We start from the raw sequence: 16,571 nt of genomic DNA, 5'->3' as shown, positions 1-16,571 counted from the left end.
GAGCTATCCAGAGAGTCAGTGCTGACTGAGCAACTAAGCCCCTAGGAAAATCGCAGCAGACAGCCCCTGAGCAGCTACTCTTGCTCTCAGTCCTGTCTCTGTTAAACAGGCTTATTTCTTGCCTCTTCAACAGAACAATTATTTTCCCAGCTGGCTTACTGGGAGAACTGAATGTAGCCTGGAGAACTACCCTAGCTTCAATTCTGCAACCAGGCCACTCATATTCTGCAGACTGGGTATTTGCATGCATTTTGCATGAATTAATTGGCTGAAATCACCCATGTTTTAGGATACTTAATTTTTTTGCAGGTGAAAAGGGGGGTGGTAAGTAATTAAAGGAGAATGACATGGAAATATTTCTATGCTCTTGTCCTCTTACCCATGAGGGTTAGAATCATGTTTATTTAAATGACATCTGATGACCTTAGGATGCCAAATGTGTTACTAAGTGTGAACAGTTGCAGGAATATCTTGTCAGGGGCTCATTGCCAGCTCCAAAATTCCCTTCTTGTTGTCAGGGACTCTGAAGCTTGAAATGGGAACCTCATGGCCTGAAACTGGAGCCCAAACTAGCAAACTGTGCAGTGGACCTGAATGCATTCAACTGCAAGAACCCTCTTAAGGCACAGAAAGGAATAAGAATACGCAACACTGGCCCCACCTGAAGCCTCTAGGTTGGCCATTCACAGTAGCTCTTGGCCAGGTCAACAGAAGAATGCCTTCTGCTCAGTGAAGCTGGAGAATATATCCACCACATCTAATGAAAGGACATTTTAGCTGTACATTTAAATATTTTTTATAGCTTGAGGAAATGCTTTAATTAATGTTCTTACCCATCCTGAGCCTTCAAGGTAAAGAAATGTTATGTATTTTAAACACATACAAAAATACTCTGCTACCACTGTTCTAGAAGCATCCCTTCCCAGAAGATTTCCCTCAAGAATCTACTTCTGTTCACAGCCCCAATCTCTCTTTTAAGGATGAGTTAGCGCAAAACAACCACAAGGATGCTTTTTTGCGCTCTCTCTCACTGCATGTTCCTCACTATCCAGAGGAGGAGCTTCCACACATTCAATTTCATCAACAAGTGTCTGCCTGGAGCTCTGCGTTGTTACCAAAGAGCTTCCACATCTGGAGCCCCATCTGGCATTGGCAAACTTGCTCCCTCCCCTTGATGCTGTTCCAGCTCTTTGCATTTGCCCACTGCCATCCGAGACTTCGCCCTGCTAGAGGCCCAGAAACTACTGCTCCGGAAAAGTCAAGAACATTTTCCGGGCCCCTGCGTCAGAAGCCCAGCCAGCAAGTAGGAATATGCCCAGGAATGTGTCTGATGCTGCAACCTGAGAGCTCCACTCCAGCATCGCTTCGAACAAGCAAGCAATGCCCTTTGTCAGGAAGCCAACATGTGAAACCATCCAACATAGGAGCAAGGAGGTGGAAGCAGGAACTAAGGGGGTTCTGGTTCAGAGGAACCTGTAATAAGGGCTTAGGCTCAAGAAGAACGGAGAGAACCCAGAGGCCCTCCAGAAGAGCTGTGCAGCAGAAGGTGGCATCTGTTGCAACAGGGCATTGCCAGGAGGTTAGGAAGTGGGAGGATCTAGAGGACAGGTGGAGAACCTGTGGCCCTCTGGGAACTTGCTGGACTCCCAGGGGATGATGGGAGTAGGGAGTCCAACAGCACACAGAAAGCCACAGGCTTTCTCCGCCCACAATTTCAAGGCTTTGCTTCAAAGTGTCATCCCTGAGAAAAGCTAGGTATGGGCAAGGTTCTAGCATCACACCATAAGAATCAAGAGAAGTCCTAAGATACACTCAGCGTAAGATACACTGAGTGCTGCTGGTCCCAAAGGCAAGCTGCTAAGCCTCTGGGTGGGGGCTGCTCCCTGAGCCATCATAATCACCAGTTTTGTAACACCCTGGACTGCTTGTCTGCATGCTTCTGGCCTCAATTCAAAGTGCTGGTTTTAACCTTTAAAGCTGTAAATGGTCTGGTGCCAGGATATTTGAAGCCACGCCTCCTCCAAGGTCTTCAGAGGAGGCCTCACTGATGGTTACCCTCCTTCATGGAGGTTCTGGCGGTGGTTAGCAAGACCTCAACCCTCCTCTGTGGTGGTTCCCTCTCTTTGGAACTTGACTGCTTTTGCAGAGCCAGTGTGGTATGAGAGCCAGTGTGGTATAGTGGTTAAGAGCGGTGGACTCGTAATCTGGTGAACTGGGTTCGCGTCCCCGCTCCTCCACATGCAGCTGTTGGGGGACCTTGAGCCAGTCACACTTCTCTGAGTCTCTCAGCCTCAGTCACCTCACAGAGTGTTTGTTGTGGGGGAGGAAGGGAAAGGAGATTGTTAGCCGCTTTGAGACTCCTTAGGGTAGTGATAAAGTGGGATATCAAATCCTCCTTGTCATCCTCTTCTTCCTCTTCTTCTAGCAAATACCTTCAAATACCTTCCCTGAAGGAGACCCTCTGGTCTATAAATCTTTGGACTGTGAAGCTCCCTACTGTGGTGAAAGGGGATAGCTAAAAGGGAAAATTGTCTGGAACTTGGGGGGGGGGGAGACATCTGTAATGATCAGCTGTTATTGCATGTTGCTGTTCTGAACCTTGAAGGCTTCAGTCCACCTGTAAATGATTGGCATTTAATCCCCTCCCAGGGGAATCTCTATTGAGCAGAGAGATTCAGCCCCAGGTTCCCTTACCTCTTTTTCGCTGGTTCTGCTGCCTTTCCATTATCCCATAACACCTGTTCTCCCTGCTCTCCACCTGTTTTCAGAACATGTTGATAATTATTCTTGCAGATGAGGGTAGGAATGAGAAGACTGGGTCTTGGCATAGGATTCAGAAGTCAGTTCCTGACTCAGATCTGGATAATTTATAAACCACACACACAGAGAGAGACCTTTTTTTAAAAAAACCCACACGGGCCATGTGGTTTGAATTAGTGTTACTGATGCGGCTCTCTGTATTGTACTTTAAAATAGGGAGGAGCAGGATGAAAATGCTTAATACGAGTTTTATTATTCCTCTTGGTGTCATCTTGCCTACTTTCCTTGCTCCATGGTCAGTGATGCTCCCATCCTTAGATTGCTTTGACTCCTGGATATTACTATCATGAGTATACTGTGCTGACAATCCTTCTCTGCCATGCACTCCCACCAGGGTGGGGGTGGAAAGGGCAGGATAGGACCCAGAGTGAGGTGGCAGACTGTAGGTGGTGGTCTACTGGCCAATTGCCAGGAGACCACCTAGAGCCTGCAGGTTGTTGAGATTCTTGCAAATGATGTTGACACAGCATGGCTGTTAAGCAAGCACAAAATATTCACTGTGCGTCTTCATTCTGTAAATCTAAAACATGCGGGTGGACAAGAGGGATTTTGATTTTTAAAAAGAGAAAAAGGTAAACTACATAACAATGAAGTTAGCCCACCCCTGATATGGAACACACTCAGGTTATGCAGGATGTTCTCCATAAAGAGTTTCTAGTATTTTAAAGTGACGAGGGCAGGGTATTATCTATACAGAATACCCCCACAAATGCCATTTTTGGATGACAACCCATCCCATGTCGAGGTGTGGGAGAATGACTAGGGCAAGCCTTTGAGAGGAGCAAAATGCATTACATCAGCTCTCCACCTGTTTTCAGAACCTGGTGATAATTATTTTTGTAGATGAAAGGAGGAATGAGAAAACTGGCCCCTTATGTAAGAAAGATGGCAGAAATATAAAGGGAAAAAATACAAGTCTCATAGCTGGCACACTGGCCCTGTAAGGCTTCACCTAATACATCCAAGCTACAGTCAGTATTGTTGGAATGTGTGTGAACAAATTGGTTCATGGCTTTGCTCTTAGTGCGAACGTGCAGGAGTTTTGGATTCCTGCACAAAAACTTCAAGCAAACCTATACGGAAACAAAATCAAGTGCAGCACATATCTGGAAGTGCCCCAAACTAGCTTCTAAGCAACACTAGGGTGATAAAATCTGCTTCCCTTTAGGCTGCTTTACGTTGTCCCACAAACTTACCTCATGTTATTTCAGGAGCGGGGATGCAAGAAGAATATCACTAGTTATATTTTACAGACAATAATAAGGCTAAAATCAGAAAGATTCCCTTTTCTCCTTAAAAATGGCGGTCTTGTTATGTTGTTCTTTGCAGTCTTAGTTGTACTTTTTAAAAAAAGAAAGTGAGGAACGGAAGCACAGAAGTAGGAGCCCTGGGTTTGGAAACGGTGACCTGAAATTCCCTCCCACATAAACTTTAAACTTCTCTGGTCAGCTACCAGGGGCTGAGCTCCTGCAGAAGCTCCCAGGCAATGGCTTTGCCATCAGCCTTCCTGCCAGTCACTCTCTTTCCTTCCTTCTCTAACCAATCAAAGCACTGCCTGGCTCCCATCCAGGGAAGACTTTGGGTGACAGAAGTACCTAATTGAAAGGGTCTCCCCAGGACTGACTCTCCGGAGGAACAAGGTCATATGCCTTGGAGGCTTCCAACTTTCCTCTCCTGTGCAGCTGCTACTGGTTGGAGGATGGATGGCGGCTAACAGATTGAGGTTGAATCCTGACAAGACAGAAGTACTTTTGGGGGACAGGAGGCAGGCGGGTGTCCTGAATGGGGTAACTGTGCCCGTGAAGGACCAGGTGCGCAGCCTGGGAGTCATTCTGAACTCACAGCTGTCCATGGAGGCGCAGGTCAATTCTGTGTCCAGGGCAGCTGTTTATCAGCTCCATCTGGTACACAGGCTGAGACCCTACCTGCCCGCGAACTGTCTCACCAGAGTGGTGCATGCTCTAGTTATCTCCCACTTGGACTACTGCAATGTGTTCTATGTGAGGCTACCTTGGAAGGTGACCCTGAAACTACAACTAATCCAGAATGCGGCAGCTAGACTGGTGACTGGGGGCGGCCGCCGGCACCATATAACACCGGTCTTGAAAGACCTACATTGGCTCCCAGTACATTTCCGAGCACAATTCAAAGTGCTGGTGCTGACCTTTAAAGCCCTAAACGGCTTCGGTCCAGTATACCTGAAGGAGCATCTCCATCCCCATCATTCTGCCCGGACACTGAGGTCCAGCGCCGAGGGCCTTCTGGCGGTTCCCTCGCTGTGAGAAGCCAAGTTACAGGGAACCAGGCAGAGGGCCTTCTCGGTAGTGGCACCCGCCCTGTGGAACGCCCTCCCACCAGATGTCAAAGAGAAAAATAACTACCAAACTTTTAGAAGGCATCTAAAGGCAGCCCTGTTTAGGGAGGCTTTTAATATTTAATAGGTTAATGTATTTTAGTGTTTTGTTGGAAGCCGCCCAGAGTGGCTGGGGAGACCCAGCCAGATGGGCGGGGTATAAATAATAAATTATTATTAATTATTATTATTACTATTATTATTATTATTATTAGTGACTTCAAATTGTAGGTAACAGGCCAAAACATTTAATGTTCCTCCATCTAAAAAGCTAGCTGTCAGGGTTATAACATAACTTTTTCTCTAATCTGCTAGCTTTCTATGTGTAGGGAATATGTTTGTATGGAAGAAAATTCACCTTGGGAACGCCCATTCCCGGCCTGAAATAATACAGTCTAGAAACAGTTTTGCCACATCAAATCCTGCAGTGTGAACTAAGCCTGAGCATTAGAGGTTTCAATCGAACGATCTTTGAACCGTTCTGTTCTATAGTTCCTTGCTGTTTTAAGGCTGGTGGAATATGTTGTGTTGCACGTCTCAAGCACAAGCCATCCTTGCATATCAACATATTGTGAAAAATCTGAAAATGCTAACAAAGGGTCTCTAGAAACAGAAGCCAGAAAAGCACCTCAGAAAAATCTGGGCTAGAGAACACATCATCTTCCCCCCCAAGCTGCTCCTTGCAATGCTGCTCCCGCCCCCCAAAACACATTCCTATAATTATCACATAATTAGCAGGAAATGAAACAGGACTGTAGAAAACAGCTGCATGGCATAAAAAGGCAAGGAAGAGTTCTGAGAAGTTCGGGCCAGAAACTTTTGGCCCACCATTAGAAACACAGCTCACCCGTCATTTGCACAGTGGCTCTTTTTCTGAGAGCCGAGTAAACTTATTGTCTTTGCCAATGGCCTGGGACGGCAGAAAGGATGGGGCCTGGCAAATGACAGGTGGACTGAATTCAAATCAGCGGACCACAAGTTGTGCAGACCAGGAGGGAACTGTCCTAGAAGTCTTCGGAATGGTCTCCCTAAGCCCACCTGGTGTTTGTGGACTGCCATAATGGTAGGCATTGGTCAATAAATAAATAAACAAATAAATTTATTATTTGCACCCTGCCCATCAAAGTCTGGTCAATATTGCTTTTTAATTATTATTATTATAGAGCTAAGAAAAGTGGAATGCTCCCCAGCACCATTTTTTCTTTATTAATTTATATATTGCTTTACATAATTAAAGCAATATAATTATATATTGCTTTACATAATTAAGATACACAATAAATTTTTTTTTTAAAAAAACTGTTAATACAGTAAGACCAGTTCAGGGGAATGCCTGCCTAAACAGGTGTGTTTTCGGGAGCCAAAAGAAACTAACATGGATGGGTCGTCTCGCATTTCAGCAGGGATGGCATTCCACCACACTGGTGCCACCACTGGAAAAGCCCACCCCCGTATTACCACAAGATGATACTTATCAGATCATGGCAAAATCTACCCTGGCCCCTTTAGCTGACAATGGTGCCCTTACTGGGCAGTGAGGAGGAAGACGGTCCAGAATTATTTGAGGCTTTGTGTGCAAGTAGCACCACCTTAAACCAGCTCAGTGACTAATAGGCAGCAAGAGCAAATCTCACAATGTATGCCCAATAAAGGGCCACCACTGGTGAGTTCTGCAAAAGCTGCAATCTCCAGACCAGCTTCAAGGGAAGCCTCACCTACAGAGCATCATTAAAATAGCCCAGATGTGAGGTTACCAATCCACATGTAACAGAGGCCAAGTTCTCCTGTCCAGGAAAGGGCACAGTTGGTGCAGCAGCTGAAGCTAGTGATAGGTGCTCTTCAGAGGGAGGGCAATCCCATTTGAAACAAGCAGACTCCCCAGTACTTGTGCCCATTTACCCACAGGGTTCAGCTTCGGCCTGTTAACCCTCACCCACTGCACCCAGAGACTGGTTCAGCTTAGGTACAACCTCTGCCAACTTGGTTTCATTGGGAAAGCAGAGCTGAGCTTCATCAGCCTTCTCATGGTTCCAGTTACAGATAGGTAGCCATGTTGGTCTGCCATAGTAAAATATATATATATATATTCCTTCCAGTAGCACCTTAAAGACCAACTAAGTTAGTTCCTGGTACGAGCTTTCGTGTGCATGCACACTTCTTCAGATACACTGAAACAGAAGTTGCCAGATCCTTCTATATAGTGAGAAGGTGGGGAGGGGTATTAAACGGTCATAAATCTGACATCAAGAATCACAAAACAGAGAAACCAGTAGGAGAACACTTCAATCTCCCAGGACATTCTATACAAGATCTCAAAGTAGCTGTTTTACTACAAAGGAATTTCAGAAATAGACTGGAAAGAGAAGCTGCTGAATTGCAACTCATTACCAAACTTAAAACCATGGAGAGACCTGGTCTGAACAAAGACATTGGATTCTTATCTCATTATACATGACTAAGCCATTTCTCACCTTCTCACCCCTTGCCTTTTCCTGTAAGACCTATTGCAGTCGTTAAGAGTTGTCAACAGGCTCATCTCAGCTATCTGCCAATCACCCATTCCCATCACCCTTCTGAGTAATACCCCTCCCCACCTTCTCACTATATAGAAGGATCTGGCAACTTCTGTTTCAGTGTATCTGAAGAAATGTGCATGCACACGAAAGCTCATACCAAGAACTAACTTAGTTGGTCTTTAAGGTGCTACTGGAAGGAATTTTATTATTATTATTTTAACCTTCTCATGATCACTCCTAATGGCCTCATAGAGCATTGACCCAAATGCAGACACGTCCTGCCCCACCTCTAATCTCTGGAATCACTGTAAATCAGTGCCTCCCATTCCCAACCCATGGAGATGGTTCAGGGAGACGGCACATTCCATGGTGTCCAAAGAAGCTGACAGATCTCACAGCAGCAGGAGGGCTCTTTTGAGGGTCTCTCCCTCAAAAAAAGGTCATCTGTCAGGGTGGCCAGGGCCAGTTGCATGCCAAACCCAGGCTTGAACCCAGACTCACAATCTGTTTCCTCCAAGAGTGCCAGTCAGTTAAACTAGGAAGCCTTGCCAGGCTTACCTTCGTGTACTCCAAGAGTGCCCCCCAGTGGCAGAGAAGCCAGTATTTTCTGCTGCTCCGACTCTTTCAGCAGGGCTTGTTTCACAAATGTTTCGATTTAGACTCAGCTGCTGGCTCTATAATCCACAGACCCACGCTGAGGGGGTGATGAGCCTCTTAACCACAACTTAGCACTTAGGCAGGAAATCTCATCAAATTAATATTTCTAGTTTTGCACAGTCTTCGGGAAACTGATGTGGTGAGTGACAAAACAGGCAGCTACATGGCGAGAGCATGTTCATGCGAAGCCGTTTCATGCTATGAGGTGATCCACAAAGCTTCACAGGCACTGTGATGAGCCTTCCCTGGTCCCGATTCTACTCCGAGCGCTTGAGATCACAGGAAAGCCACAGGCACCACAAGAACGTCAGCATGACTTGAAGCTTGCTCAGTAGTTCGGCTTCTCAGTCACCCCATGTTAAGACTGTGCACAGTATAGCTTTTTAACATTCAAAAAATGCTACACTGGGTTATGTAGCCCAACCTGAAGCAAAACAGGAATCCAGAATTCCGCAAGCTGCAATTCATTCTGGAAATGTGGAAGTCTGGTTCAATCCATGCAGTGAATTTTGCCAAGGCTATCCTACTCCCTCTCCCAGGAGATTGGTCTAATCCCTATACTAGAGGTTTCCCCAACTACCAGTTGAGACTGCCTTGCTTTTAATGCCCTTGGTGTGGTCTCTTGGGTGATTGTCCTGCCCTGGCTTTTATTGTTCTGTTTTATATGTCATCATTACGCTGCTGCCACTCATCCGTCTTGCTTGCGTTTGTATTACATTTCAATGTTATTTTTGGATTCTATCTATTTTATTCTGGGAGCCAGTTTGGAAGCCTATGGGTAGAAAAGCAGTCTAGAAATACTAATTCTATATATAGATATATACTATTCCTGTAAATGTTGTTGTTGTTGTTTTAAGTTCTGCATTACCACCGCAGAAAACGATTTCAATCAAGGACTAGCAGAGAGGCAAGGACTTTGAAGGCAGTAAGGGTGAAAGTGAGGAATTGTATGCGCTCGTAACTAAAGCAGGGAACAAGGTGGGACATTTGAAATGATGTCCCTCCTGACCTCCTCTCATGGAGATCACCAGCAGGCTTGTGACCTAATGGATATCGCACGTAGAATTGGTTGCAGGGACAGGCATCTCTAAGCAGGGCCAATGTGCCTGGCCAGAACAACTAAGGCAGCTTGAAAAAGGACCATCATGATCACGTAAACTGCAGTGACCACATTAACACACACACACACACACACACACACACACACACACACCTCAAAGCAGCACTCCATACAAATCAGCCCCACTACACAATCTATTGCAGATCACAAAACCTGTGGAACTCCTGCAAGAGACTACACGGAGACTGGTCCCCAGTAAATACTGGATTTATTTTAAGAAACTGTGGGGAATTTACACACCCAGGTGTGTCAGAAAATAATACCACTTGGGCCACTTCCCACAAATATCCAGTGCCTGCATTTGGTCCAATGCCAAACTGTGGTTTACTGCAGCCTTACCCAACCTGGCACCCTCCAGTGGTTTTGGAATGCAATTCTTGTCGGAACATTTTATCATATGTGCTGGGAATGTAAGAAAGTAAAAAACTTCTGGGAAATGATATATAATGAGATGAAAAAGATGTTGAAATATACATTTCTAAAAAAACCAGAAGCATTTTTACCAGAAGCAAGAGTATTGTTGGCTCAGAAATGGAAGCAAGAAGAAATACCGACGAAAGAAGAATGGCAGACAAATTAATGGACTACGCAGAATTGGATAAAATGACAGGAAGGATTCGAAACCTATGGGGACCAGAGATTTACAGAAGATTGGAAGAAATATAGGAATTATTTGAAGAGCAACTGTAATCAACAAATTACACTAGTAGGACTTCAAGAAGTTTTGTAAGGAGAAATATTGCAAAGAAGAGAGCTATTAGTTATGAGATTTAAATGTAATAGTGAAAATAAGAACTGTAAATTAAGTGAATAGGTTGGAAAATTTTCAGATGTGATTGATGGATGTAAAAAAAATGTATAAGATGTAAAAGTATGTTTAATTACTGTTGAAAATGATATGTTGAAAACTTATTAAAAAAAAAAATTAAAGGAATACAATTGTTGACGGTCTCCGCCAGCACAGCCAGCATCAGAGATGACTCCAGCTAAAACGTGGAATCACAGAATCTCAGAGTTGGAAGGGACCACGAGAGTCATCGAGTCCAGTGTTTCCCAAACTTGAGTCTACAGCTGGTTTTGGAATACAGTTCCCATCATTCCTGACCACTGGTTCTGCTAGCTAGGGATGATGGGAGTTGTAGTTTAGAAACAGCTGGAGATCCAAGTTTGGGAAACACTGATCTAGTCCAACCCCTTGCAATGCGGGAATCTTGTGCCCAATGTGGGACTCAAACCCAGAACTCTTGAGATTAAGAGTCTCATGCTCTCCTGTCTGAGCTATCCCAGGCCCAGGAGGACAAAAGTGTATGGTTCTATTGGCAGAGCATCAGACTCTTAATCTCAGGGTTGTGGGTTTGAGCCCACACTGGGCAAAACATTCCCGCATTGCAGGGGGTTGGACTAGATGACCCTCGTGGTCCCTTCCAACTCTACAATTCTATGATTCTAAGGCTGCTTTAGTGTTACATGAAGAAGCCTTGGGCTTATGCACTCCCTTTCCACTTTTCCTCCACCACCACCACAGTCACGAGGAGCAGACTGGAAGCTTTTGCTTCCGTTTTAAGATAACTGCATTTTGTGGCCATGTCTCAAGGCAGTCAAGTTGTGGCTAGTCTTAATTATGGCTTAGAGGGCAAAGCCAACTTCAAATTGTGGTTTCAGATCCTGGCTTGTTTCCTTCAACCATAGTTAAGACAAACCACAGTTCTGAGTTGCAACTTAACAACAAATCACAGTTAGTCAAAAATGGAAACTGAAGCTTCCCGTTTCCTCCTTGTGGCCTCAGGAGAAGGAGCACCTAAGACAAAGCCGAAGTTCAGAGCTGAACTCAGCCAGGGGCCATGCTCAGAAGTAATGGTAAACCAGGAAGGATGATTTCTCTCTGCATCCAGAGGGCTCCCACTTTGCTCCTCTTTTAGCTGGGGAGGGAAGCAAACCACAGGCTTAGCTCTGAATCCAAACCAGTTTCTGAGGTTTGCTTCTCCTCAACAAACCTTGATCAGGAAGCCAAGAACAAACCTTGATTTCAGCTGATGGCTTGTTTGGAGAGAAAAGTTCAGATGTAACGCTAAGACTGCCACTCTGTGGTTTGTTCCATCACTTTTGAAAACTTAAAAATGGTTTATAGCTGGGTTGTTGTTTTTTAAGTCAGCTTGTTTTTAACTTCAGACTTGTCTCAATGGTTGTGATGCTTTTACATTTTAAGTAAACGGCTGAAAGCTATTTCTTTTCAATTAAGCAGCACACAAATTCTGTTTTGATAAAATAAATAAGGGAGGAACAAAGTGGGGGAACCTGAGCTCATGCACAGCACAGTTAAACAAGCCATACTTTGATACTTTGTGCCCTAAGCCTTGGACACATTAGATTAGTGGCTTGAAAGACAGCATTTGAAGGCACAATGTTTTACAGGGCAGAGGAGGGGCAGGGATGTCTTCACCCGATGCCCATGAGCTGGCACAGACCTGTAGCCAGTGGGGGCTAATGGGGCCCTGCCCCCCCAAAAAAAGGTTCTGTGCTGCAGCTCACCCATTTCCTTACAAAGAAACAATTAAATCAACAGGAAGGCCTTCCTTTCTTAACGGTAATCCAATCCTCCCCCCAGCCTAGCATTAATTAAACTATACATTTCTTTCTGCCTATTTTATTCTTTGCTCATAACTCTTATTTGTACTTTTCACTGCGCAAGCCAATTCGAGTATCTTTTTGGAAAGGCAGAGTGAAAATGATGTGACTGAATGAATGAATGAACGTCTGCATTACAGGCCAGACTGCGTAACTCCACCCTGGAGCTCAAATTAGTTTGACCCCAAATGTCCAGTTCTGTACCTCCAATATTCATCTGTAAAACAGGAAAATATCTCTGCTCACATGCACACCAGTTGTGATTTAACTGCTCAAGTTGCACGGCATGGCAGTTGCATCAGAAACCACACAGTATTACAGCACACCATTGGGCAACACCCCCTGGATGAGGCCATAAGAACCAAAACAATTATTTGGCAATAGTGTTTGGTGATGTAGGAGTTGTTTGCCCCTCCACCCACCACTGGCATCAACCTGTCTCTAAGTTTCAGGCACCTGTGTACGTGTGATGCAGAAGAATCCAATTTCTGGCAGAGAGGGAATTTTTGTAGTTGCAGCAGCTGGAAGCATGGTTAAAACTTCTGACATGCAAGATGCATACACACTATACATTTAAAGTACATTCAAAGCAGTTTTCCCCTCACACCCACCCCCACCCCCCGCAAATAGAATTCTGGGCACTGTAGTTTGTTAAGAGTTGCTTGGAATTGTAATTCTGTGAGGTTAAACTACAGTGCCTAGAATTCTTTGATGGAAAGAATGTGCTTTGAATGCAGCTAGTCTTTTCTGGTGCTTAAGAAATAAGCTTCCCATGATAGTTTGGAATGAACCAGCATTGCTCTGGTGGTTTTTGAGCAGGAGTGGGCAGACTTTAGGGTTGTGTGGCTGACTTTGGTGGTGTTGTTGTTGTTCTTTACTCGAATACCACGATCTTTCTATCAGAGACAAGTGTAAAAGAAACACAGTTAGAATTAAAGAGCAGGACACACGGTGAGTCCGGGAATTTATTTTCAGTACCAGAGCTAAATGAGCTCAAAATCCTTTCACACCAAATCCACTTCTAGTTGGCTTTCTTCATTTCAGCAATGAATTTAGGTGACAAAAGTCATTTTGTGGTTGCCTTGTTAAACAACTGCAAAGTCAGAAACCTTTGCTCATCTGCTGCAAATAACCCTGAGATCTACCACTAGTTCCCAATCTACTTTCTGGGCACCTGGGTCAGAAAGCAAACAGAGAATTCTCTTTCTTGCACCAATTTCCACTGCTGCAAAGGCACAGTGGAACTCATAACCAGGTAGAAACCTGATCTCTCATGGAGGCCCATGATAAGTAACATCACTGTCTGATTGATTCCATGAAAATCTAAAGAACTTCACATGTGAAAAACCAAAAAAAATCAGAACCTTCCATATGTCATATATTCCAACGGTCCCCATTTACCTTGGACAGTGTATATTTTCTGATAAAGATGATAAGATGCATCCATATAATTTTGTTGGTCAAAACTATTGGGCTGAAAGGGTTTAAACCTATACCTATACCTACTTATACCTACTTACTTGATCTCTGTGAATTCAGCAAGACTCACCCTATAAGCTGTTTATTTTAAAGTTATGTTTTTATTATGACTTTTCTGTATTGGATCAGATTGTTATTAGGTGTATGATCTTTGTTGTCTATTTTCTTGTTTCTTCAGCTTGTAAACCACCTTACGCATAGCAATATAGAAAGGCAAGAGACAAATTAAAAGGGAAATGGAAAGGGAATACACAGGCCAGCTTCAAGCCATGCATAGTGCAACAACTCTTGCTGATTTGAAACTGTTTTCCTTGTAAGTTAAAAAGCTTTCCTTGCTCTGTAGTGCAGTACATGCTTCAGCAATGTGAGCAATGTGTAGAACACAAGGAAGAGTTGCATTCAGCACTCATTCTTGGTGCATTATCAGGAGTATCCACCAGTAATCAACTACTCCCATTTTCATCTGTGAAATGTTAGAGTGTAAAATATGCTTGCTGTCAGGGTGCTTCCAGACCAGGGCTTAGTACTGCAAACTGGTCATTCAAGATATTGCAAACAGGCCGTTGGCATGACACTTCCCCCCCCAACTTATTGGTTATCTGGATTCATTGGGGGGAGCAGGGAATACTGGCTGGCTTTTTGTTGCTGATGGCTTCCCATCTGTGTAAACGCTGCAAAAAAAGGGTTCGTCTGCATGAACAGCACCAAACCTACACCAAACACCCATCTGGAGGTACTCTAGGAATAGAAATTTGCTGGACAGTCCGGTTATTCATCAAGTCAGAAAGGTGAAGTGAGTAATGTATAAAGGGGTTCAAGGGGAACCACAAAAGAATCAGGAAAATTGATTCAAATCATTCTGAATACAGAGTTGAAGAGCTTTCCAGTTATTAGTTGCCAAGTTTAGAATCGTAGAATCATAGAACTGTAGAGTCGGAAAGGACCACAAGGGGCACCTAGTCCAACCCCCTGCAATGCAAGGCTCTTCTGCCCAATGTGGGGCTCGAACTGACGCCTGCTCTACCTACTGAGCTATCCTTCCTTCCATTTCAGAGTGGGTGTGGCAGACAGAACAAAAGCTTACTTCTACCAGGAAAGGTGAGCATTCTTAACAGTCCGACCCTCTGCCTATCTACTGTGGCTCTTTGTGCCCAGTCTTGGCCCCTCCCTACCCCCACCCAACACCTTGTCGAAACTTCTTGAAAAGTAATTGGCAAAGGGTATCTGCCTTTATTTAATTTTTCCCCAGGGTGGGGCACGTTAGATCGATAAAATCTCACTTAAAGTACCATCAGCGCCATCCCTCGGGTCCAGCTGGGAGTCCCTCTAGCCTTAACTTGAAGGAAACACGCACGTCGTCGGGCGCTTGGATACCGCGCATCTTCGACTTCTCTCGGTTTTCGAGGGCGCCTGCCTCCTCCCCGCGGACCTTCACGCCCTTCCCTTCCCAGCGCCCCTCCCGCTTACCTGCGACGACGGCTGGGTTGCTCTGGCCGCCCTCGGGCTTCAGCCACGCCTCGACGGTGAACTCGAAGCGGGGCAGCTCGGCCACCACCCCCGGGCGCAAGAGCAGCTGCTCCCGCCGGCCCGAGAAGTAGAGCGCGGAGACGGCGCCCGGAGCAGCAGGCCCGGCTCTGGCGCGCGCGCGCCGCGGGAAGGGGCTGCTCTCGCCCCACGTGTCCTCCACGCTGCTGCCCTCGGCGCTCCGGGCGCGCCTGGGCTGCCCCGCCGCTGCCGCCGCCCGCCCGGGACGCGGGTAGGTGGCGTCGGGGCGCAGCAGCCGCGCGGCCGAGCGAGTCCTGCGCATCCAGCAGCGCTCCCCGTCGGGCGACTCCGGCGTCGGGCTCCCGCCCAGCAGGCCCGCGGTCGCCACCAGGAAGGCGGCGGTGGCCACCAGCTGCGTCCAGCCGGGACGTGCCATCCTGCGGCGCGCACCTTCGGGGCAGCCGCTTCCTGTCCTTGGGTCCGTGCCGGTCCCTCGGCTCCCTTTCACATGGGTCGGCCCCGGGCGCGTCGGTGGCTGCCGGGCTTCAGCGGCTGCAGCCCCTCTGCTCCGAGCGCCGGAGAGCGGTCAGGTGCATCGCCTCGCCCGGCCCAGCAGGGTCCCAGGACCGAGGGGGCCCTCAAGGGCTTCCTCCGAGCATCCTCGACGCCTCGCCTTGGCCCGGTGGCTCGCCCGCTTCTCTCCGGTGTCGCCCTGCCCTCCTGCTCCGTCCGGAGGTCCCAGGCGGCCGAGCGCTGTGCGCTGCCCCTCGTTCCCGGAGCTCAGCTTGCGCGGGGCGGCCGCTTTCTCGCGTCGTGGCCACCCCAGGTGGCTCTCCTTCGATCCCGCTGGATTCCTGCGAAAGAGAACGGGAGGCAATAGGAAGAAGCGTGCGTCTGGAGAGCTGCTCGCTCTCGGCTTTGTTTGAAGAGGATTGATGCTGCTGCTGCTGATGGCCAATCTCATAAATTCTGCACATCACTCCACCTCCTGCCTTTCTCGGTGCCCCCTCCCCCCTCGCCCCCGCCTCCCGTCATCCTCTCTCTCCTCCCCGCGCGCTCGGAGAGATGAGGGTGGTACCCCTTGGGGGTGGCGGGAGTGGTTTTGCGACCGGATCCCATTCACTCTTAGAAGCACTACCGTGCTCGGGTGGGCTTACGCCCAAGTAAGTAAGGTCAGCCACTGAAACAAGTAGACCTTACTTCCGAGGAAGCGTAGGCGTGTGGGCTGCTTTCCCGTTACCTTGGCCTTGCTACCTGCCTGGCAGCCCGTCAGTCCCAATCCAGCGCCTCCCTTTCCCTTTCCGATCCCACTGATAAAGCTCCAATGCTACGCACAAATTACTTGAGGGTAAATCCCATCCACCTCTATGAGACTTATTCCTGAATCAACATGCCCTTAGGATCGGGCTGTGTGACATTAAACTCAGTGCGGACTACTGCACCAACATGTTCAGGATCGGGGCTTTTGGAACCGAAGTCGTCTGAATTTAGGGATTTTCAAACGCAGCATCCCAAC

General features: G+C 46.8%; 1 protein-coding gene across 1 annotated transcript in view; it reads right to left on the bottom strand.

Annotated features, from left to right (window-relative positions):
- Positions 1-16,017, bottom strand: part of PAPPA2 (pappalysin 2) — a 124,905-nt gene extending 108,888 nt beyond the window's left edge. Inside the window, exon 1 of the mRNA XM_083507013.1 lies at positions 15,038-16,017. Within this exon, the coding sequence (XP_083363139.1) occupies positions 15,038-15,491 (454 nt within the window). The 5' untranslated portion in view covers positions 15,492-16,017. The remainder of the gene's footprint in view (positions 1-15,037) is intronic.
- Positions 16,018-16,571: the final 554 nt, after the last annotated feature.

Source organism: Podarcis liolepis (assembly GCF_965112155.1).
Source record: "Podarcis liolepis genome assembly, chromosome: 6".
Classification (NCBI taxonomy): domain Eukaryota; kingdom Metazoa; phylum Chordata; class Lepidosauria; order Squamata; family Lacertidae; genus Podarcis; species Podarcis liolepis.
Note: the sequence above shows the minus strand (reverse complement) of the source record. Positions and strands in the feature narration are given on the sequence as shown.